The following is a 22,654-nucleotide window of genomic DNA, read 5'->3' on the forward strand; positions in this document are numbered from 1 at the left end:
TATAGCCCCTGTGTGACCCCTAAGTCCCCTATATCACTGCACATACATCCAGCAACTTTGGCACCATTTCCTGCACTATTGAATGTAGTGTAGTTATAAATCAAGACAACATTATTTGTACTTTTTTCTGCCAAAAATCAAACCTTTTCTTTTAGTGGCTCCTGTCTTTATGATTCTCTAATGTCTACTGTAGGTAATATTTTTAGTAATTCTCAGTAGGACTAATTTGGTTCTGCTACAAAAATGAAATTTTTATTCCACTTGGCAAACTTTTTTGGCAAAGTACCTGTGTATTTTGTACTTCATTATCAATTGTTTCCAATCTTTCATTCTGTATAAGGGTTGTTCCAAAAGTTGAAAACTTCTGCATGCAGGCCTCCCTAAGTTGTGGTAGGCCAGGGGTAGGGAGCCTCACTGCACCAAATTGCAAGGGCAATATTCCTTGGGGGCAATGTGCCAGTATCAACATTAATCATGGGCAGGGACCAGAGACAAAAGAAAGTATGTCCACTCCACAGATTCTTCATATGAACACACACCTATACACACCATACCATCCATCCATCAGTTAGTCACACTTACTTTCACAACCTATTCACCCACCATCCATTTAAAGCAGCTCCATTGTTCCTAAGCTTCCAGAGAAGAGCAAGGACTATACTGTTTCATACACACTTTGGCTTTTTTGATTGGTTTAAGTGTGTGTGTGTGTGTGTGTGTGTGTGTGTGTTAACACTTCTTTTTTTAAAGTTGGTTTCATCTGTTTTTTAAAAAGTGTTTTCAATTGTTCCACCTGTTCTTTGGATTCTTGAAGGGCTGAGTGATGATAAACAAATAATAAATAGAATAAACAAATAAATTCATATTCTTACAGAAAGTACAAGTGGCCTAATCTGGATTGGGACCCTGGTGTGCAGAAGGGGTTGCTTTTCTCAACTGTTGTAGTGTTATCTCAGACCAGCACCCTGTATTCACATTATGAATCAGGAAGATGTCTACCATTCTATCCAGTAGGATCCCAAAGCCAACTGCAAGTTCTGGGGTATGGGTCTGTAGCAATAGCAATAGCAAATACATTTCTATAACGCTTATCAGTGCACTTAAGAACTCCCTAAGCGGTTTACAAAGTGTAAGATAATGGCCTCCAACTGTTGGTAGCTATCTGCAAGCAACTGTGTTTTATTATCTTCTATGTAAAAGGTTGTTTTTGGTTTCTATCTGCACTTCTTAAAACTATTTTTGTTCCTCTTGCCACCAAACATGATCGATATTACTGATCTTTCTCTGCTTGTATAACCTGGAGCTTTCGTCTGTTTGCTTTCTTTTATATGGTTTTGCAAGGCAGTATTTCCTCCTACTGTACAACAGTCTCTTCCTTCTGTTGTTGTTGCAAAGTATGCATTTTTATACAGTACAAAGAAATGCCGCCAGCAAAATAGCAGGAAGTTGCATTTGCTTACTGATGTAGCTTTAGTCCAGAAATTAGGTTTCAGATTTGATTTTTGTATATGTTTGTTTTCTTTTTTAAACCTACACCAGATTAATCTTTCCTCATAGGGGCAAGACAACATTGATAGTACAGTAACTCCTACTTTAGGGAGCATGAGAGGTCTGACAGTTTTGTGAACCAAAACTCATAACCACTGAATCCTCTTTTAAAAAAGCAAGTTGAACTGTCATGTTGTATATCTGCAATTTCGTTATCGGTGTTTCCAAACAAACGTAGCAAATTGCAATAACCTGCTGTTGTTTTTAAACCATGTAATGTACTGCTTTCAGCTTGTCTAAACTGACAAAGGTATCTCAAGCATATTTCCTTTATATGATTGGTATGAATATTAGGAATGTCTCTTTCATTCCTTCTGTCTGGGAAGGGATCAAAGTCATTAAACTAATTCTTCTGCATAGTGCAAGAGAAGATATCTCTTTTCATTATCACCAGTAAATAGCAAATGCTCCATATGAGTTGTGCAATCCTCCTTGTATCCAATTACCCACACCACCGTCTCCATCCTCTTTAAATTATGAGAACACAGATAGAAGGTCCTTTCATATTACACAATTATAGCACTATGATTCCACTTCAACTATTATAGGACCACCCTATGGTATCCTGGGATTTGTAGTTCAGTGAGGCACTAGAGTTCTCTTGCTAAGAATCCTTAATACCACCTCCCCTAAACTGAAAATCCCAAGGGATTTGTGGCCATGGCAGTCAAAGTGGACTATAGTGCTGTAATTGTCTAAATCTTGAGCCTTACTTGTAGATCAGGAAAAGCCACATGCCCACTTCAAGTTTTCTCTTTTATGCGACAGGAATTGCATAGAGGAACAGCTAAGAAGCCCTTTTATGCTATAAATTATACTACTATGAGTCCATTTTAATTGCCACAGTTCCATCCTATGGAATTCTGGGATTTGGAATTTAGGGAAGGGCATTTAGAATGATATAGTGCCAAATTTAGGAGCCCACAGGATGTTTCTATGCCAGTTGAAGTGAAATAACAGTGCTATAATTAATATGTAGTGTCAACAGGTTCCAGGGCCATACCCTCTTCTTTCACTGACCATACATTGGTGAGAAAGTTCTGGAAAGGTTGGAGGGCTGCTCTAAAGCATGGTGGCAAACCACAGAATGTCATACCCAGAAATTATGGATCCGGCATGACAAGAAATAAGAGGGGGTATAGTGATGTAGAAATAGGTTGATATAGTGAAACAGAAATAATTTGATGTGGGGAAATAGCGCTACAGTTAAGTAGAGAGAAGCGCAAAGGGAGGGAGGCACGAAATGGAGGGGGAATATGCTTGAGAAGAATTGGAAAGGGGGCTGTAATCCAAATGAAATGCAAAGCAGGGACAAATGGACAACAGCAGGGTAGAGTCATAGTTAATGGCCATGTTGGCTCCCTGAGAGAAGACTTTGATGGCAAACAAGACCACATCTTGCTTCCTGGGAGGGATGGATCGATACCAGAGATGGGGGAGTTGGAGGAAAATTGGCAGGTTTTAAGAACCCTTTGATGTGGGGGAAAGCACACGGACTACGGGGGAAGGGGTGCTGAGAGAACTCTTAAATGTTGGCTGATTTTGAGACAATTCATATTTGACACTACCACATCTGTGATGAACCACTATCTTGGATTCCTGAAGAAAGCATTAGTTAATTTACACTAATATGCTGTCTTCGTTCTTCAATTTTGAGTCTGCTCATCATGATACAGAGGGATCCTGCACAGAACACAGCTGGTCAAAGTTTGGAAATGTTACTCTTTCCATTCCCCAAACCCTGATGTCTATAGAAAACTTACTTTTCCAAACTTTCCAGTAGACTCCTCCACCCTTTCAGATCTCCAGATGGATACGTGGGGAGCACACCCTCTTTCTCTACACAGTTGTGATCAATGGTTGGTGCCACAATTCAAAGTTGTATTTCTGCACTTCTATTGCACAAAGTAAAGCAGCCCTTTTCTTCATAGGATTTCTTTGCTATTTTTCCACCTCTCTTACTTTTCATCTTGTCACCACAGTGCTCTTCAACAACTGGCTCAGGTATATCTAGTTACTTCAAATATTACTAGTCTGACTTTATTGAACAAGCTGACATAAGCTATTCTACCTTTTAACAGTTCCCTTTTATTCCTGTTTCCTGTTTGAGAGCTGCCTTTTCTTAAAGGTGACAAACATTTCTAAAACATCTCTCTTTATAAGACAAGGCAACATCAATAAGCTCTCTTCAAGGAAGAAGGAGGAGGGTGTTCAGGGAGCTATGGGAAGTTTGAAGCTCCCACAGGAGGCAGATGATGATTCTTTCATAGAGAAAAAAAGATGCTTTAATTAAGGCAAAGTCTATTATTAAAAATGCTAACAAACCTTCCTGACAAGCTGTTCTCAGAAGTTAAAAAAAAAAAACAAACCTGTGGCATAACACATAAGCAAGAGGCTCTAAAATGGTATCAGGAAATTAAAAAAACCAAAAATAGAGTCTTGGTAAAAACCTCCCTTGCCTTCAAGATTTTAACTGCTGCACCAGATTAGTCTACAGAAAAGAAATCCTTACCATACACATGTACTAATTGGCCTTGAAATAACAGTAGCAATTCAATTATACCACAAAAACCATGTTAATGTATTATTTCCAATTTGTTTTACACTTGCTCTGGTAAAAATACATCCCATCCCATATTTCTTTTTGTGTGCACCTGCCCCCCCCCCAAAAAAATTTCAACACGACAATAATTTGGGGTGGGATATACGGCTCAACTGTATATTGAAGCGGGATATATGAGCATGGGGTTATTGCTGATCATAAGTTGAATATGAGCTAGTAATGTGATGCTGCACCAAAGAAGCCTGCATTAATAGAAGCATAATTTCCTAATCAAGGGAAGTAATGGTGCCACTATCTTCTGCATCAGCCAGGCCTCATCTGGAGTACTGGGTTCAGTACTGGGCACCGTGTTTTTAAAAGCATATAGACAAGGAGTAGGTTCAGAGAAGGGCAAGAGGATGATAAGATGTATGGAGAACAAAACATAGGAGGAAAGAGTGAAGAAGCTGGGCATGTTCAGCTTGATGAGGAGAAGACTGAGGATGACATGACTGCACTCTTTAAATACCTCAAGGACTGTCACAGAGAGGTGCAGGTCTGTTCTCTGTTGTCCCTAAAGTAGGGCAAGGTTTAATGGTTTTACGTTATAGGAGGATAGATTTTGACTGAACATGGATGGAAATTCTTGACAATAAGAGCAGTTTGACAATGGAGCTAATTGCCTTGAGATGTAGTGGAGTCTCCATCTCTGGATGCCTTCAGAAAGAGCTGGAGAACTACCTGCAATGGGTACTTTTGCTAGACATCTAGCACTGAGCAGAGCTTTGGATCTGATGCCCCACGAGGCCCCTTCCAACTCTATGATTCTACGATTTTATGAATCTTTGATTCTATGACCCCAACTCAGACTGCTGGCCAAAGAAGATCAAGCCTACCCACTCTGTGAGCTGCTTTCTATGGTATGAGGTAGACACAGTTGGATTAAAGTGACAGTGTAGCTGGAGCAATTCCAAAAATAGGACCCATTTTATGTGCATGTGTGAACTATTCTAGGAGTGGTGGCATAGATAAATAATAAACAAAATACGAATTGTAAAGTCAAAGGCTTTCACTGCCGGCATCCATTGTAGGGTTTTTGGGGTATGAGACCATGTTCTAGAAGAATTTATTCCTGGCGTTTCACCAGCAGCTGTGGCTGGCATCTTCAGAGAATGCTGGCATGGAAGAGAGTGTGGTATATATTCTGTTGGTTGAGAGGAGGTGATTTGCATGTAAATCTGTGTATTGTTCTGTTGTTGAATGGCAAGACACAGTCATATCTTCTTCTCTGTGGCTCCAGATGGTGAAAGTGTCATCTACATATTGGAACCATGTTGTGGACTTTTTTGGTGCTGTTTCCAGGGCTTGCTTTTCAAAGTGTTTCATGTAAAAGTTTGTTATCATGAGCCTCAGAGGGCTTTCCATGGCTACCCCATCTTTCACCATCTGGAGCCACAGAGAAGACTCTGTTTTTGAACCATCTGAACAACATCCACCCAAACATCCAATTCACAATGGAAAAAGAAAAGGAAGAAACAATCCCATTCTTAGATGTCCTTGTTATCTGCAAACCAAACCAGCAGTTGGATCACACAGTACACAGAAAACCTACACATGTGGACAGATACCTACACAAGAACTCCAGCTATCACCAAGGACATAAGAGAAGCACAATAAAAACATTGGTAGACTGGGCAAAAAAGATCTGTGAACTCCACCTTCGGGAAAAAGAATTGAAGCATCTAGACTGGGCTCCTCAGGCTAATGGTTACTCCAGCTCAGACATCAGAAGGACTGCCAAACCCAGAAAAACCCAGAGGAGTGAAGACAAACAACCACACAAAGGGAAGGTATTTTTACCATACATCAAAGGGGTCACAGACAGAATAGGAAACACAACCTCCAGACAATCTACAAACTGACCAAGAATATCCAGCAAATGCTGTGTTCAGCGAATGACAGGAGAGACGCCCTCACAGCCACAGGAGTTTACTGCATACTGTTCTGCTACAGACAAGTCTACCTAGGGACCACCAAACACAGTGTTCAAACATAAATCAAGGGACATGAGAGACACCGCAGACTGGGTCAGCCAGAAAAATAAGCAGTAGCAGAATATATTATAAAACATCCTGGGCATAAAATGCAGTTAGAAAACACTGAAATTCTGGATCATGCCAACAACTATCAGGTCAGAATGTGCAAGGAAGCCATTGAAATCCATAAACACCTGAACAATTTAAACAGGAAAGAAGAAACCCTTAAAGTAATCAGAGTTTGGCCACCAGTCCTGAAAAACACCAAAATCAGGACCCAGCAAATGCAAATGAAAACCACCCAGAGTGAGGGGGGTTCTCAGCAGACAATGGATCATTAAGTAAATGGACGCCCTGTAGCCTATTGATATTCCTGGATGTGGCCATGTGGCCTTGCCATTCAACAACAGAACAATATAGAGATCAACATGCAAATCACCTCCTCTCAACCAACAATATATATACCCCACTCTCTTCCATGCCCCCATTCTCTGAAGATGCCAGTCACAGCTGTTGGCAAAATGTCAGGAATCAATTCTTCTAGAACATGGCCTCATAATCTGAAAAACCCACAAAAAAGTATAAAAATACAAATTACACCAGACAGAGCCAGACAAAAATCCTCTTGAACCCATGTTCAGCCCTCAACTTCTGTGAAACCTTTACCCCATGCATTTTTATTCAAATCACACGTAAAATATTGTTGGATAACTGAAGCATTCAGAAAGTAACTAGGGAAGAAGTGGATGTAAACAATATCTTTTTCCTTCAGCACTGGACTCCTAGCCAGGTGAAAAGCCTGGAGCAACTGCATTAATTGAACTACACATAATCCAGCCCTGGAGGAAAATATTCTGATATCTGATATCTTTTTAAGCACAGACACCAGAGACTAAAGCTCATATCTTCTGAATTCAAACCATGTGCTCCCCACTGAGCTACAGCCCATTGCTTCCCATTCATTTGTCTTGATTTAAGGACTGAGACAAAAAGATAAAACAGCTCTCTAACTATAACCCTGGCTACTCTTCTGACTCCACACCAAAGCCACAATTTTGTCTCCAACAAGGGTGGGAAAACGACAGTCCCCAAAGCTGTTTTCACAGCCCACAATCCTTCCATCATCAAAAACAATGATTTTCTCATGACCACATCCAGGAATATCTATAGGCTACAGGAGATCCATTGTGATGTACCAGTTTGAGTATTAGACTACGACTCTGGAGACCAAGCTTTGAACCCCACTCAACTGCAGAAACCCACAGAGTGGCTTTGGGCAATCACACCCTCTCAGCCTCAGAAGAAGGCAATGGAAAAACCTCTCTGAACAAATCCTGCCAAAAAACCTCTGTGAAAAGGTCATCTTGGGCTTGCCAGAAGTCAGAAATGACTTGGAGGCACACCACCACCACCACAACAACAACAACAGGTTGCAGACCAGTCCTCCAGTTAGACTCACAAAGCCCATTCACACTACAGAATTATAGAACCATTATTTCACTGTAAAATCCTGGGATATCCAGTATAGGTACAGATATTTACATTCTCAGACACAGAGTCCCTCTAATGCCTCACCAAATTACAAAATCCAAGATTCCACAAGATACAGCCATGGCCATTAAAGCAGAATAACAGAGCTATAATTTAGTAGTGGGAATGGGCCCAAAGAATCACAAGTTAGAGGGGACTAAAAGTCCACTCCCATGCTGGACTCCTGAGAGATGGCCAGCCAAACTCTGTTTAAAGACTTCCAAATAAGGAAAGTCCACTTTGATATTTTGATGCAAAGGGACCATGTAGCACCTTTGAGATTAATGAAAGAAACAAGCTTGTAGCATAAGATTTCATAGAAGATTTTCAGACCTGGAAGAAAGGCTGGGAGTAAAAGGCATACTCCCGTCAAAGTCGTGCCATCGTGCTAAAGATTTTCAGGCATCAGGAATGTCTAGTAACAAATCATTCATGGGGAAGTCCCAGAAATGGTTTTTGTTGGAACATTCCTGGTTCTTCCCAGGATAAGTCCTGGATAAGCGCAACGTTGTCTGAAAATCTTCAGTGTGATCACGCAATTATTCCAGCACTATGCCTTTTTCTTCCCTGATAATCTCTATAGACTTGAACCAACTTCTTCAAATGCATAGGGTGGAGTGGAGAGTCCAAAGACCTATCTTAGCCAGTTGTGTTTGAGAATGTCAATTGAAATTCAAAACTTTGTGAGTATGGAGATCAGGTAGCAAGTTCAGGTGGCAAGTTCAGTTGAGGGAGAAAGGCAAGTGGAAAGATGTTGCTTAAAGCCAAGGAGAGTAGATAACTATAGGAATGAGTATTGGAATGTAATGTGGGAAACAGAGGGAAGATGTTTTAAATAATGTCTTTTTTGGTCAAATCAGAAGTGGGCTTACCAAGATTTCTGGTTTTCCTTTGTTTGTTTGTTTTCATTTTTGTTGTGGGTTTTGTTATAGTTTATGTGGCATCCAGAGGGATAAAATTGCCCCCCTAACCCACTGCAGTTGCCCACCCCTGCCCTATAGCAAATAGGTGATTTCTCTTCCTTCAAAATGGCCCACCATTCCAGTATGGTGGGGTGGGCTACTATCTTTACAATACAATTGAGCTTTACAAGCAGTCTTCCTTTCAAATATTGCCCCGACCAGATTCTTTAAATCACTCTAGTTTTTATTTAGTTACAAACAACAATAAAAATGAGGGCGCTTGACACAAGGACTAATAATAGTAGAGCCATTAGGTTTAAAAACACATGAAATATTACAGTGTTATCTTCCTTAACAACAAAACAAAAGCCTCCTTTGTTAGTTCCATAAATTGTTTTATAGGGTTCATGGACCTTTAAAGAATTTGGAGCAGACAGTTTGAGGAGAATTCTCAGAAAATTATAGGAACACGTAGATGGAAGCCACAAAACTGCAGCTTGATACTACAACTGAACAAGGAGCAACAGAAACATTTAAATTCATCAGATTTCTCATATTCAAAATGTATAAATGTAAAGCTGTAATAGTGGAAAATATGAGCAGTTCACACACATAAAAGACAGATGCTGAGATGGTGGTTTGGAAAAGCCATCCAACTGCTGACCTAGGATTTATAGAGATCAAGAGGATCACTTTATCTCATTTTGTAGTCATAGGAAACAGGATGAGATTTTTTTTCAGCCAAAAACTTTACAATTCAACATACACATATTAAATAAGAATCCAACATTATTTCAACATCAGCAATTATATTTTAAATCCTGTTGTAAATGGAAACACATTTAGATTCTTGTTTAAAAAAATACACTTGGGAGTAGGATATAACTTGTTGCCACTCACACATAAGGTAGACAAAGTATGTAGGTAAACAAAGACCAGTCAAAATAAGAAAGAAAAGAAGTACAGTACAAACAAGTGGCACTTGACAAAATCAGAAGTCTGAAAGGAGAGACTGTGAAAAATGACTGCACTGACAAATACATTTATTCCAGCAAAACAGAAATAAAACAAAAACAAACCAGGGGCTGTCTTGTCAAAGATAAGCCAGACATTGTGAGGAATACAAGTAATCTTTCCCTCTGTGCTCATATGGGAGGAACAAAGATGAATGCCAAAACTTGAATAGGTTTTCCAGGTTGGATAGGAAAAGGAAATGCTGACTAGGATCAGAAAGCAGTAATCGGGAAATCAGATGTACTGTGGGAGAAAATACTGTGGTACAGTAAGATACCTCATTTTCTCATGCAAATAAAATCACAGAACAGATTTCCCCAAATCTGTACTTTGTTAGCACTACCACCAAACAACAGCATGCAAGAAATATTCCCAAGATAAAATATACATGAAGAAAAGATAGGCCCTAATCAGAAAATAAATGGTTTCCCTGATTGCTTTCAAGACATAACTATACTGTTTTTTCCCACATTATCATAGCAGTATTGGTTCCACCTATCTCATTGCCTACATCCCACTATAGTCTATGATCCTCAATACTATTACTGTGACATCTCAGACACAAGATTAGAAGTGGGGTAAACAACCATGTGGTTCCTGTCAAAGCTCCCACACATGCCAATTTCCTCTGTTCTTCCCCTGATGGCTTGAAGCACACTCAACAGTTTCTTAATCTTAACAGTGACCTGGAGTCAAAACCCAAGACAGTTTTGAAAGCTGTGGAAACAATACAACAGAGGTTCTCAACCTTCCCAATGCCATGATCCTTTAATACAGTTACTCATGTTGTGGTGACCCTCAACCATAAAATTGCAGTGTCTCGGTTCCTAAGACCATCAGACTCCTGTGTGAAAGGGCCGTTCGACCACCAAAGGGGTTGCGACCCACAGGTTGAGAACCGCTGCAATACAACATACAATATTTTACTGGAAAACTTAACATAGAAGTAAACAAAAAAAACCTTTGAAAGGTAACCTAAAACAGATCAGAAGAGAAAGTTGATTGTGAGCTTTATCCAATGTTGGACTTCTGATCACAGAAGAGTGACTTCAGCTTAAAGAAGAGATGCAATCTCACCTTTTTGCTGTAGGTTCAAAGCACCTCAAAAATCTGCTCTAGAGCACCTCAGAGCATGTTTTCAGTACCAGTTTAAGACTGAAAATGGGGAAGGGGCTGAGCACTATCATAAGCATCCCATTAGATCTATGATTATAACTGATAAACTATGGCCTGTTACAGACTGCCAAAATAAAGCTGCTTCGGGTCTCTTTGGGGGTATGCTGTTTAAATGATGCATGCATCCTAAGAATCCGGAAGCTGCACCAAAGCTGCACTCCGGTGCTTAGGGCTGGAGTGTGGCTTTGGTGCGACTTCTGGACTCTTAGGACACATGCATCATTGAAACACCATATCTCTACTGTGACTCGAAGCAGCTTTATTTTGGCTGTCTGTAACAGGCCATTGGTTAAAATCTCGCTTGTGTTTCAGCTAAGACAGGTTTTCTTTTTTCACTTTTAAACTTTTGCAGTTCAATTTATGTATCTTTCAAAGGACTATTTAGGAAAAAAAGGAGAAGAATCAAACCCTGGTTCTTCATGAGGAAAAATTATATTCATTATTAACACATTGCATTTTATTATACTGTAATACTTTTTGTTCTTTGTGATGGCTTTGGACTAAAAAGTATTTCTGATGTTGTTACTGTTAATAGCATCTCTTTTTTCTTCACAGTGAAAAATTCATGTACTACTACTTTACAACCTATGGGAAATCCTTGCAAGTTTTCCCCTCAATAAATGCAGGAAGCCTAAAAGAGATTACAGTAGTACTACACTTGATCTTAGCCAAAAGGCCGAGAAGCAATAGATTACAGTAGTATGTCTACTAGAGGTAAGATGTTTATCTCATACACAGCAGAAAGGGGAACTTGTACTCCTCCAACACAACAACATGTTCCACATTTTTAGCCCCACAATAATAGGAGTCAGCCCTTGAAGTTGCAACTGTAGAATTGCAAAAAAAGTCCTCAAAAATAGTATACCTTTTGTGCCATGAAGAAGAAAAAGTCTGTAAAGTCTATTATGTAATAATGTACTGACTTAGTTGTTGCTTTCCAGCTATCCCCCTTAGTCATTTAAAACAAAAGGTATGACTGAGCGTTGTAAAGAAAGACAGAAAGGCAGGCAGGCTTAAAATCCTGCCAGATGGGCCTAGTTAACTATTTTAAAATATACAATGAATCTTAACTTATATGCTACAAATTATACTAAAGGGATAGGTATGAATAACTGCTGTCCAGTTTAAGGAAAGTTCACAAAGAATTAAATTCACAAAAGGCAGAGATGTTCAATGTTTTTTAGATGCATGTTATAAAATAGCTAGCAGACCCATCACAATTCTGGGGTTTTCTGTTTTTATGCAATGCTGCACTAGTTTAAACTGAATAGTTAGCATCTCTCAAGAGACACTATTGTAGATACAGTATCATTCAAAACAGCCTGCTACAGATTATTGTGGCATATCGAGATTTAGTTCATAAACAAGGTATTGCTTTAAATCTTTGCTGCTGCAGTAGAAGTAGCTGAAATCAAAGCAGTAGTAATCTTGCTCTCAGGTGAGTGTTATTAAGCAATCAAGCCAAACGATACCAAAAGTACTGACTATACCTTACAATAAAAAGGAAAAGGATCACCAAGTAGCATCACCACAAATACTATTTGTGTATTCTTGGGTCTGCCTATATATATTTTGTGAATTGACCCACCATCTTGTTGATACATTTTGATATGCATCCTCTGAGAGTGGTAAACGAAATCATAAAGCATTAACTGTACTAATAATTCTAGAATCAACTAAAAGGCTTGTGAAATTATTCTTTGGAAATATCACAATTATACAACAAATAGTATAGAATCCAGCCTCAACACAACACTGAGCTAACTTATTTACAGTATCCTTGGGGAAGCACTTGCATTCTTACCTTGAAGATGGCCTCTATTTTTTCCAACTGAGCTTAAACTGAGATGTTCAGCAATCTGCCCTTCATCTCCTGGATCCTCATTGAGGTCTACACACTGTTCATCATCTTCCCCCCTTACTTCTTGAACGTGGCATCCATTAGTGTAGTTTGCTTTGTCATGATCCGGTGAAGCACAATCATCAGGAAACTCTGATGGATTTTTGCCACCTTTTAACTCTCTGGAGCTGTTGCTGGCAGATGTTACAGCACTGTTGCTCTTGGAGTTCATCTGGAAATCATACTGAGGTATGATTCCAACAAACCTCAAGCCCCGACTTGCTGCATCTTGAATCTATAAAACCAATATAAATTACATTTTAATTTACACATTGTCCTCCTGGAACCAAAGTGTTTCAAATATACCATACACACCAGGTGAAAGACTGTTAATTTTATGGTTTGCTTTTCTCTCACATGGAAAATAAAGATCTCATTGGATTTGTAAAATACATTCCAAAGAAGCACACTGGAATGCACTCCTTAAAAAATACATGCGAAGATAAAATGTAAACACAGGGAAGATTATGGAACATAGAGTATGTTACTAGAGTTTTATGAGTTTTCCCCATTTGTTCTAAGAGTAGCATGCATTGCATGAAAGTAGCATGTGAGTGTAATTTCTCTTAGATTTTAGTCCATCTCTAATAATTTTTGCACCTATGTTTTAATTATTTAAAAGTAACAATGCAGAAGCAACACAATTTAAAAAAACAGGACTGAAAATTAGTATTCTATTTTTTTAATATTTTTTTGGCCAGGAACACTGCAAGATCAAGGCCACCATTATTTTCTGTTTTCTTGCTAATAACTTTTTATATTTTGGGATGCTAGTGGTCTCTAGGGGTTTGAGTGGAAATTGTCACATATGTTTGTGGTTTGGAGGTGGATGTTCAGTTGTCAGGCAAAAAAATCACACCAAAATTTGCTTATTTTTTCCACAATTAATTGGAGAGTTTGGAGTCTCTGAAGGGCTGCAAAAGTGAGGTTTAGGGGATACATATGATCTGTTGGCTGCACTTTCTCTGTCTATGAACTAAAAGTTCAGATACAGGGAAGAGCTGGCACAAAAGCAGAAGGCACTATAAAAAAAAATGATGCATGTTGGACCTGGTGGTCATGGGGAATCACCAAGTTAAGACATAAGAATTTAGAAGTGCAGTTAATTAAAGATTCTAGAAAATTAATTATGCCTAGAAATGGAAGTTTAATAGGAGAATGAAGCTAACATACTTGAATGACTTGTACTGAACAAAGAACTGTGGACCATAACTATGTAGTAAAATAATATAAATAATTGCAGAGTTGCCAGGAATTATTTTTATGAGCAAAGAGGGTATAAGTGTAAAGGATAATACACTGTGAACTAATGTTTTACTGTACATTTTAAGCTTTAAAAAAACCTTCATGAAATGAGACATCCCCAAATCACCTAAAATTGCACCCCCAAAGAATAATGTATTAATGTCACAAGCAAATGTTACTTAAATGGGGGGGGGAGGTGACATTCTATGTTCTTATACTGTTTCTTTAAAAGCAACTTTGTTAGCCCCTTGTCACCAAACAAGCAATGTGTTACAGATAACATCATTATTTTGAATGTGCTATTTCCAAACTTTGGAGTACAGTACAGTACATTGGTGCAGCAAAAGTGCTTCAGAAACAACAGCCATTTTACAAGACGTTATAAGGGAAAGCTGTACAGGGAACATATCAAACAAACAGAAAAATATGCTAAATGAAGATGTAAAACACCTGAATCCAAGGAAGCCTGGACAAAATTGTGTTCCTGTTGCCAAGTTACCCTTCTCCCCTCCTACTGCAGGCCCCTGTAATCTTGAAAATCCATTCCCCTGCAACCTGGAAGTTCTGCATCATACAAGGAAAGGAAGACTAATAGACAAAATTCTCCCACTTCACCTCAATGCTGGCAAAAGTGAGAGAATTTCTCTACTTGTTCAAGTAGGCATATGTGTATCATGATGGATTTTCTTGCTTTCTGAAACCCAAATCTTAACTGTGAAAAAGAATTTTTAATGGAACAACAAAGCAAGACAGATATATAATACATATACTAACTTACAGAAAACTGTTATCAATTAGTTATGGTGGAGCATAGATGACAATGTACCCTATATTATGCAAAACTGTCCTATAGGTCTCAGCAGCTGAGCCATCATTTACTAACACTGAGAGTTCTCCAGCAGCACAAATAACAATATGATTTCAGTCCTGTACTTTGCTATTACACTAAAAATATGTATGAATGGTTCACTGCAACAGATAAATTAATAACTATGAGACAGAGAGGCACAGTAAGGTTGCCACATGTGCTCATAATTAGAAGTTCAAGCATAATCTCATTATTTAAAAAACACGACATTAGAATGAGTCGGGCCTTTCCTCTCATACCCACAGATTTTAGGTACACAGTGCCAGTAACTCCCATTATTAGGAATCCAAATCAAGACAATGCAAGCTATTTCAAATGCAAATAAGAAAGAATCAATTCTACACATGAGCTGCATCCTGACAAAGAAGTCAGGCCAAGAAACAGTCATTTTTAATTCAACTTTTTTATCTTTTTTCTTTTTAGAAATGGAGGAACTTTCATTGTTTTTTTTCCTGCAAATGCTATTCAGCTTCCTGACAGCAATGCTACTCTGTTGAACACCTGGATGACAGAGTAAGCTTCCTCTTTTATACAATGGTAGCAGCTTATGTGCTCAACTGTGTGAGGGCAGGAACTGAAGACTGTTTCCTCGGAAAACAAGAGAAAGCTGAATGTCACCATTGCAGATCCTGGAGCCAGAGACTGGATTTGTGAGTGAGAGTGTAAAGGTGAGACAAGCTATTCAGGACTAGACTGTAAACAGAAATCTAAGATGACTCACAAGCCTGAGAATCAAGAACCAGGATATAAATGTTAAAGAATAAACCACAAGTCAGATTTAACAATCAATTTACAGTAGTCCTAAAGTCTAGGGCAAAAAATATCATATATCCTAGGTAACCCTGCCTGAGTTTAAGATCTTTGGGTTAAGGCCTTCCCTTGGTCCCACCACCATAGCAAGCATTTTTGCTGTGGACTTGGGAGACAGCCTTGTCCATGGTTGCTTACAGATTGTAGAATTCCCTCCCACAGGTGGTTTGGTTGGTCCTCTCTCTCCTTTCTTTTCACTGGAGGCTAGGACGTTTTTCTTAAAGCAGGTGTAAGGCTGAAAATTTGTAGTGGGCTGCTGTTTTTTTATTTGTTTTTAAATCACGATCCATGATTTTATATAGTTTTAATCTTGTTTTTAATTGTACTATTATTTAATGCTTTTAAAACTTTTGTATGCACAGTATTTTAATGCTTTTTATATGTTGTAGGCTGCCCTGGGTCCTGTATAAGAAGAGAGGCAGGATATAAATCAAATAAATAAATACATTTGCTGTGAAAACCTACACTCTCAGTCTTTTCATGCACCTTTTTCATCAGTTTGAATGCTGCACAAACTAAATATTACGTGGCAGGAAAAGAAACTTGGGCTTCTTGATTGGAAGTTGAGAAGCAGAAAGGACCAGCAATTCATCTGTAGAGGAAAATAGTCTACATATGCTCAGAATTTTCAGATTATTTTCTGAGTAAGAATTTTTAGAAATTTCAGATTAAGAATTCCAGATTAAAAATCCTCTACTCTTCATTTGATTATCAGTATGGCAGCTATCCATATTTCTGTACTTGAGGTCAATTAGTGTCCTCTAACTGAAATCACTCTTCAGTAGCCTTTAACAAGCAAGGCACCTGAAGAATTAGTGATTTATTAGTGGGGGTGGAAAGAAAACAGAGGCCTGTTCCGCACGGGCATAAAGTACATCCCCAGGACGTACTAGGGTTAGGAAAGGGCGGTGCTTTACGCACGCCCCTAACCCTACTACGTCCTGGGGACGTACAAAATGGTGGCACCCGGTGCTAATGACGCCACGAGTGCGCCATTGGTGCCTTGCGGCTAATGACGCCATGAGTGCGCCATTTGGTGCTTCTTTTTGCGGCGCCGGGGAGCCTCATGGTTTGGCAGCTGGGGCTCCTTGGCGCCGCTAATGGCGGCGGCGGCGGCGGCAGACCACCACTTTCAGGCAGTCTGTAACACGCCAGAGATACAGATAGATGACAAACTGAATTGATGCGGTTGTAAAATGAGATCTCATGCTTTGGAACAGCCTTCCTGATCTAACATTTTCCAAATATCATGGAATCCCATAATTATCAGGCAGCACTGATATCATGGACTTTGTAGTCAATTTGAGAAAAATTCCAGATTGGAAGAATGCAACTGACCTTTGGAGGAGCCAACAGCAAGATATGCTTTCCTAAAGTGAACAGTAAGAACCTCTGTGCCATCATCTCTAAATCCTACAGTCTAGCCCAACACTAACAATCTAATCAACAGTTTAATCAACAATTTAATTTGATAAATTGGTATAATTTATCAAATGAAACAATTTCAGTTACTATTGCTAATATTAGTGAATTCACATTCCAATTTCTAAAAGTTAATGCTATTAAATTAATTTTCAAAGCTAATGTTTCAAGCTCTGCCTACCTCATCGAACAGAGAGTATGAGAGTAATATGGGATGACCACACATATGGGAAACATGTAATATTGAGCATCTGATAGTAAAATAATGGAAACCAGCAGTGTGGTTTCCCCACTGCAGCTATGACTTACCCTAACACCTCCCAGAGGGAGTATTTTGTGCCAAGACTTCTGACTGGCCACTGTTGCTTTGGCCAACTCTGAGCAGTGGCTCAGAGCAGGCCCTGGTCAAAGTCTCACAATGGCATTGCTATTGCAGGATTTTGAGTGGCAGGTATCAGGGAGTCCTGAGCCGGAAGTCCCGTAGGGACTTGAAATGATGAAATATTCCATTGAAATAGTGGAAACCAGCAGTGTGGTTTGCCAACTGCAGCTATGACTTACCCCAACACCTCCCAGAGGGGGTACTTTTGTGCCAAGCCTTCTGGCCAGCCACCACTGCTTTGGCCCAATCTGAGCAGTGGCTCAGAGCAGGCCCTGGTCGAGGGCTCACAATGGCATCACTATTGTGGGATTTCGAGTGCCGGCTCTCAGGGCAAAGCCTCATAGGACAGCAAGTCCTATGGGACTTCATCCAAGACTTGGCAGGCCTATAACGCTGTGCTCAAGCAGCTATCAGTCATTTTTGGTGATGTTGGATTCAGGCACCTGAGACCTGTGAAGGAAAGGAAAGGCACAAATACTTGGGACATGTAAGCCACTTAATCAATCCTATTAATTATCTCCCCCCATTCCTGAGAACATATAATTTTAAAACCAGTGTAATAGAGCAACATATGTCATTTTATCGTGAGAAAGTTATTTATCCCCAGGAAGTGTCAATTAATTGGATAAGAATCATATTTTTAAAAAGAAAAAAGTACTTATAACAGAAGATTGGTATTCCATCCACTGTCACAGGGAACTAGACGATAGCATATGTTTTGCATTAAGCTGTATGTTTTAAAGGGGCTTTGTATAAATAAATTAACTAGCATTAAAACCACAGGGAGATCAAATAACTTCAGAATTCATATTAAAGGTAGGTTTAGTAATTTCTCAATTGCATGAAGCTACATCCCATTTTACACTGATGTTAGTATGAAGGATAGAATAATAAAATACACTTTATTGACAAGAATAAAAAGTACATTGCACTTTGCCATTAAATAGCAAAACAAAAAGATTTAGCTTTCCAAAATACCATAAAACGTTGGAATTAATTTCTATTTGTTTTTGAATCAAAATAAATATATGGGTTTTGCTGACTAGAAACAGGTTTGCTGCATTAAGAGCCAGTTTTACAGACAGTGCATGGGACCCCCAGAATCTTGAGGCAATATGGCTCTCTTTAAGATGCCATGTACAAATGGAAGAGATTTTTGTTCATTTCAGTTTAATTCATCCTTTAAAGACTTAAAACATACTATTCTAGTCACAATTTACTTGTTAGTACACAGACCATATTAAAAAATAATAAATTACTGATACATGATTTGGAACACTTTTATTCTTGGAAGAGAGCCAGTGTGGTGTACTGATTTGAGGGGTGGACTGGAAAACCAGAGTTCAAAATTCTGCTCTGCCATGGAACTCCTATGGGATTGTTTTGGCCTTCAACTCCCTATGGTATTTCTTGGTCAAGTCTTTCAGTTTTGGAGAAACACAATGGCAAACTTCTTCTGAATAAATCTTGCCAAGCAAACTCTATGATAGGGTCACCATAGGTGAAGAATCCACTTGAAGGCACACAAGAATTCAAAAGATATAGCCAAAAGTATATATACTATCGGAAAATGCAGTGAATGACCCAGAAAGGGATTTTTGAGTTGTGGCAGATAGCTCAATGAAAATATCAACGGATGGATCTATGAGAAACATACACTCCATGTTGTGGATCATTAGGGGAAAAACACACACACAAAGACCCTGTTACAAATACATACGCTAATATAGTGGGCCCTCAGCATCCACTGGGGCATTGTTCAAGGATTCTCTGTGGATACCAAAACCTATGGCTGCTCTAGTCTAATTATACAATGGCATAGTAAAATGGCACACCTTATATAAAATGGCAAAATCAAAGTTTGCCTTGTGGAATGTTTTGGGGGAGATTGAATATGGTGGGTGGGTAGTTGAATTCGTGGATGCAGAATCCATGGATGCAGAGCACAAACTGTATTATATAAAGCCTTTATGAGTTTAAATCCAGCACTGTTCTGTTCATCAATCAATCAATCAAACAAACAAACAAACAAACAAACAAAATGGTGGATTTTGGAAGACTTTATGGCAAACATACACTTGGCTCTGGGGAGAAATTGGATTAAAGACAATGCCATTCAGCTTTTGTAGGTTAATTTGTTTTCTAATTTGGAAAAAAACAGAATTGTGCATGTCTTTATGTGTCAGCCATGCCAGATATGGCAACAGATAGTTTCATGTTACACTGCAGTGCTAATGGATATATACAACAGCATATTTCAGCACAATGCCAACCATTCTTTTTGACACAGTTCTATCAAAATAACCTCCAAGACCGGGAAATATCATGAGTGTCTAAGAACCACCTTGACCACAGGCCCAACATTCAGCACAAAAAGGTTCAGTGAGCAAAGTAGCTATACTTTGATCTTACATAATAATGATTCAGATTCCCAACTCAGCAATAGACAAAGCAAAATTCAGACACAGTTCTTTATTTGTCCCATAAGAATAAAGCACGGGTTCACACTACTTGGTTGTTGCAAAAAGAAAAAGAAAAGAAATATCAGAAAGATATTGTGGTAGTCTTTGCAAACAAAGCTAGGAAAATTAACTTTTTTGGACTACTTGGAGCAGGTTGGGCAGTTCTGGAAGTTACAGTCCAGAAAAGTAATGCTTCCATAGTTCTGCTTCAACTTCATACCTATAAAATCACAATAACTATGCCCTCATTCACTGGATTTATCATGGCTTGGTAAAATGGAAGGCAATAGGAAAAGAACAAGACCACATTAGAGATGGATTGGGTCAAGAAAGAAAGCACAGCCTGAGTTTGCAAGTCCTATTGACGACCAAGGCTTTTGAGGGTCTCTCATTTACACAGTTTTCATAAATTGTAGCAGATTTCACAACAAATAACAACAATTCACAGGATTAGAAAAAGGGTGTGAGAAGAATATTGCTTCTTTAAGAGACAAGGCAGCCTGGTTATTAGTCAGTATACAATTAGACTTCTATTTTATTTTTTAAAGCAGTCAGACCACACACACACAAAAGAAACCTTTAAAAAATAGGAGCAACAATGAATTATTATTGTTGTTGTTGTTGTTATTATTATTAAGTTTTATTTCTATAGTGCTGTAAATTTACACAGCACTGTACATACAATGAATGAATCAATGCATTAATTGAAAGGAAGCAAGCCCCCCTATAAATGTGTTTTGTGGACTGCAGGATGATTGATAAGTGGTTTGCACGTGTATGTTCTGTGTTGATGGCTGGGCTCAGGCTCGGAGCTAATGCAAAGGAGGATTAATGTCTGGCTAATTGGTTGATCATTACCTGTTGGGCAAAGCCCTGATCTGAATGGTTTCCCATTTGCATTTGCTGAGTCCTTATTTGTGCTTATTCCCAGGACTGGTAGCCAAATTTTGTTCACTTTAAGGGTTTTCTTCTTTGTGAACAAAGTGTGAGCGTAGCAGTGCAGTAGATTTTGGTACCTGTTTCCAAATTTTTCTATTGGACCAAGATGAGTTTAACATTGATGGAGCTTCCTGGGATGGCCATGGCATATTGGAGCATCCTCTGGTCACTCCCCATTCGGCATGGGACTGCACAAAGCTGGCTAACATGGCCCAAACCCATTGCAAATGGAGTGCAAAAAAAATCACTCCTTGCCAACACACATTGCAGAGCACGGTGTGCCAGCCTCAAGACTGCAGAATCTGTCACTGCAGTTCCACACCAAACAAGAAGCAACCTGAGCTGCAGAAGCCAGAGGCCACATCCAGCTGCTGGTCTACTTGACCCCAAATCAACCTCCAGCAAGTTATGCTGGAGACCAGAGACCTCGTAGAGAGAACAATTACTGAAATTCATGAATAATCTAATCTGCTAAAACCAAAGCACAAAATGCCTTATATCCAGGAAACTGAAGACGGTCGGACTGCATCCCTTTCCTCAGTCATTAAAATTTCTACAAAACTACTAAAGTTTAAGTTTCTACAAGAGTTTTCGTAAATACATCAGGTTTAAAACTATTCAGGAATTTGAATATCCACTTCATTAGGCCCTACAACACAAAATAACTAAGACTGGCAGTGATGCTGTCATCCAATGCCACCACACTGATTGATGGAAACTGTAGTCCAACAACATGTGGAGGGCCATTAGTTTGGGGAAGGCTGCTGTAATCCTACTCATTTACACAAAAATCCATTTTCTGAGTTCTGCAGATAACAAATTGAGTGTGATCTCTCTTTCACCCAGAATTCTGTCAGATCATACATTTCCATTTATGGACACAATGAAGATTTTCCCTACAAAAAATATGAAGCAGCATACAATTTAACAAGCCTAGAAAAGTGTACTTAGAGGATTCTGAAGTCACGACCTCATTCATTCTTCTTTTACTACATAATGAAGGGCTGTGGGGAAAACGAACAGCAGCTCATGCCTGACTATACAACTTGATAAGATTAAGCTTGTGTGGCTGGGGGTGAAATTTCAATCAGTATCTACCAAATATTCAATGCCTCCTGCCTCACATCATTTTAAGACTCTAATATTAACAAATTGGGTTTTTAAATGGCAGACTGCGCCTATTTGATTACTTGCCATAGTGCTGGGTGAAAGGAGAGAACTTCCAGTGAATGAAAGATACAGTTGTCAAAACTCCCCCTTTCCCCACTAACTCTAGGTGTGTTTCTGAGTAAGAGGGTATATTTAAAGCCCAGAAAGTTGTTGCATTACACTGAACTATGATTTCCAGACTTGAAAGCAATGAATAGAAGAACGGAGTGTTAGTCTTTAACCTGTAAGTTTCTGTCTTTGGGCTTACCTCCCTGAGCATACATTGCATAGACTTAGGTGTGTGTTTTGTGTACATTTGGAAGGGAAATTCCAAATTGGTTAGAATGACATCTGGCTCTGCTCATTTTACTTTGGCTCTACCTTGTGTCCTTTAAACCAAGAAATAAGTGGGTACAAGGACACCAGGTGACATCAAAGCAAAATGAGATCTTGGGGCTTGTACTGTAACTAGTACTGTAGAGGCCCTGGTGGCGCAGTGGTTAAATGCCTGTACGGCAGCCATTCACTCGAAACCAGAAGGTTTGCGAGTTCAAGACCAAAAAGCCAAGCTCGACTCACTTGCATCCTTCCAGTCGCTAAAATGAGTACCCAGACTGTTGGGGGGCAATTAGCTTACTTGCTAATTAGCTTACTTGCTGTTCACCCCACTATGATTTTTGGAATAGTGGTATATAAAATAAAATAAATTATTATTAATATTATTTTCTT

The 22,654-nt window shown here is 39.1% G+C and overlaps 1 protein-coding gene and 1 long non-coding RNA gene across 2 annotated transcripts in view; one reads left to right on the forward strand and one right to left on the reverse strand.

Annotated features, from left to right (window-relative positions):
- RFTN1 (raftlin, lipid raft linker 1) overlaps positions 1–22,654 on the reverse strand; it is a 112,051-nt gene that overhangs the window by 34,199 nt on the left and 55,198 nt on the right. Inside the window, exon 4 of the mRNA XM_042475898.1 lies at positions 12,553–12,883. Coding sequence (XP_042331832.1) covers positions 12,553–12,883 — 331 coding nt within the window. The remainder of the gene's footprint in view (positions 1–12,552; positions 12,884–22,654) is intronic.
- On the forward strand, positions 947–16,028 carry LOC121934940. The gene is made up of 4 exons (XR_006104703.1): positions 947–1,042; positions 14,414–14,524; positions 15,185–15,429; positions 15,961–16,028. It is a non-coding gene; the product is annotated as an uncharacterized LOC121934940 (long non-coding RNA).

Source organism: Sceloporus undulatus, chromosome 6 (genome assembly GCF_019175285.1).
Source record: "Sceloporus undulatus isolate JIND9_A2432 ecotype Alabama chromosome 6, SceUnd_v1.1, whole genome shotgun sequence".
Lineage (NCBI taxonomy): Eukaryota > Metazoa > Chordata > Lepidosauria > Squamata > Phrynosomatidae > Sceloporus > Sceloporus undulatus.